The sequence below is a fragment of the Plasmodium fragile genome, assembly GCF_000956335.1.
Source record: "Plasmodium fragile strain nilgiri unplaced genomic scaffold supercont1.58, whole genome shotgun sequence".
In the NCBI taxonomy this organism is placed as follows: Eukaryota; Apicomplexa; class Aconoidasida; order Haemosporida; family Plasmodiidae; genus Plasmodium; species Plasmodium fragile.
This window is the reverse complement of record NW_012192638.1, coordinates 120,368-122,989: the sequence shown is the minus strand read 5'-3', so window position 1 is coordinate 122,989 and position 2,622 is coordinate 120,368. Positions and strand designations below refer to the sequence as shown.

The 2,622-nt window shown below is 50.0% G+C and overlaps 2 protein-coding genes across 2 annotated transcripts; both read left to right on the top strand.

Moving 5' to 3' along the window:
- Positions 1 to 214: 214 nt before the first annotated feature.
- On the top strand, positions 215 to 613 carry AK88_04283 (uncharacterized protein; the record flags this gene model as incomplete). The annotated part of the gene is made up of 1 exon (XM_012481893.1): positions 215 to 613. The coding sequence occupies one exon, from the start codon at positions 215 to 217 to the stop codon at positions 611 to 613; it is 399 nt and encodes a 132-aa protein (XP_012337316.1).
- A 129-nt stretch (positions 614 to 742) lies between these two features.
- AK88_04282 (uncharacterized protein) lies at positions 743 to 1,180 on the top strand (the record flags this gene model as incomplete). Its single annotated transcript, XM_012481892.1, has 1 exon — positions 743 to 1,180. The coding sequence occupies one exon, from the start codon at positions 743 to 745 to the stop codon at positions 1,178 to 1,180; it is 438 nt and encodes a 145-aa protein (XP_012337315.1).
- Positions 1,181 to 2,622: the final 1,442 nt, after the last annotated feature.

Here is a 2,622-nt window from a genome sequence, read left to right as displayed (position 1 = left end):
CCATATACTCCTAAACCCGCGTTCATTCCTTTTATCCTACCGTCCTCACCCTCCTCTTTACCCCCCTTTTTCTGCTTAGTATTTTGCGCACCTCGGAACAAAACGACGACGAACATATCGAACCGTGCGTGACGTGCCGTCACCGCCACTCGACGAAGAAATATTGGAGCATCTACAACGCGCGGACCTGCCGCCACCCGATTACGGGTACACGATGGTTACGCAACCTGCGTCTGCTGCTGAACGCCGCGGACAACGCCCCCCGCGCGTGTATAAGCGCACCATCATCGAACTACATTTAGAGGTGCTCAACGAATGTGAAGTGGCCGCATGCGAAAACGTCAAAGACGACTATTTGCAAATTGTCGTGGAGGAGTTTGCGCAGCATTTGATGCGGGACGGAAAGGGGTATAGTAGTTCCTTGGATGCTCCTATCACAAACCAGGATTTATCAGGGAACAATGTTGCATCCACCCTCGATCCACCCACTGACACCGCTGTAACGGATGCATGCCCATTGAATGACCCCGATACATGGAGTTGTATGGAAACCATACAGTTAGAACAAGAAGAGACTCCTTTTCTCCTTCCATCCCCTTACCCGGGGAATTAAAACCGGGCCCCCGACCACACTACTTGGATTAACTGGATTGCCCGCAACAAGCACCTTTTGCGGGAGTGCACGACGCAGCCGTGGTTTCTGCAATTGAAATCGCAATGGAAACAATACCTGCGTGAGCACATGGTGGCAAACGAAGACAACGTAGTATCCGGGCAGCGTAACCTCGGTCAGCGTGGCAATATCCCATCCGTAGAGATGAAGAAAGATGCCTTGAAAAAGTGGGTCGCACAGCAACATCGGCAACTGAATGTACATAGGCACGAGGAGTGGTTTAAGCATTTGTTAGAACATATCGAGGAGGAGACAGAATCGCACAAAGGCGAAGTACCTGTAATCGACAAAGACTTAGAAGTGGAAAAAGCAATGGCAGCAGCAGACATGCTACGAGTGCGAGATGTACAACGGTCGCAGCAACTGCATCGGCAACCTTACATGAACCAACGGTTCACCGCTAAAACATGGATACTGATCCTGGCATTAGTCATAGAACAGTGCGCGGTTGAACGTCGTTTGCAGGAGACGGAGTTATATGTGGATGCTCTATTGCAACAGTGTTAACATTAGGATGAAGTCAGGGGTATGCAGGAGACGGAGCTATATGTGGATGATCTATTGGAGCAGCTCTGCAATTAGGATGAAGTCATGGGTATGCAGGATAAGGAGCTATATGTGGATGACCTATTGGAGCAACTGTGACATTAGTACGACGGCGCATATGCATGCGACATAACGCATGCTAACATTAGACCACTTTTACTTCATTATGTGATATACATAATATATTTCGTGTTTGCACTATTCCATACCTTCTTGTCTTTTTTTTCTGCTCTGTTCTGCTTACTTCTGTTGCTTTCTTTTTACATTTGCTTTTGTTTGTTACTTGTTATGTGTAGTCAACTTCTTTTAATATGACCATAGGAACCGGTGCGTACCGGTTACATGCATATAAAATGTAGATTCAAGTGCATAATATGCAGGGGTAGTATTCTCCTTTATGGGAAATTAATTATTAAAAGCTGAGCAAGTGCATTCTATGGGTATAGTGCAGAACAAATATAGAACGCGACTACGCATTCGAGTATACGGTGCTTCTCTGTCCGCGCAAACGCGGCCGCGTAAACCGCATTGTCGTCGAGTGTAAGACGGTACACATTGTCTCTCCGAGCCCACGCGGCCACGTGCACGACCGATTCGACGAAGTGGCCGCGTGCATGAACGAGGAGATTGTCTCTCGGAGCACACGCGACCGGGTAAAAAGAGATTGTTCGAGTGAAGCGGTTCGACGAAGTAGCCGGGTAACGGATCGATCCGAGTGTAAGAAGGACAGATTGTCTCTCCGAGCAAAAGCAGCCGAGTAAACGGGATTGTCCGTGTAAGGCGATTCCACGAAGTAGCCGAGTGTAACAAGGAGGAGATTGTCTCTCCGAGTAAAGCCGATCGACGACGTGGCAGAGTAAACGGGATTGTCCGCGTGTAAGAAGGAGGAGAGATTGTCTCTCCGAGCAAACGCGTCGACCCACGCGGCCGCGACAAGCAGATTGCCTCCGAGTAAGAACGACCATTGTCCGCGTGTAAGAAAGGAGGGAGAGATTGTCTCTCCGAGCAAACGCGTCGACCAACGCGGCCGGGTAAAGCAGATTGTCCGAGTAACGCGTCGACCCACGTGGCCGAGTGAAGCGGTTCGATTACGGCGTTCACGTAAACGATTCGACGAAGTAGCCGAGTGAGGGTTCCAGAGAGGGCGCAGAGAGCACGGGGGAGGACGTAACACACATATTATGTGGGAGGGCGCACAAGGACCGGCAACGACGGAAGGAAGGCGACAACGACGTCAACCGCGTCAACAACGGCGGCAGGGCGGCAGACGCATTGATGTTGTTGTTTGTTTTAGGTGTACGCACAGAGAGACAACGTGTGCGACAGGCGTTTAGTGGACACAGGGCGGAAGAGGGGGCGGGGGGTGTATATTCATGAAGTCGTGTAGTGTTTTTCCTATTTTT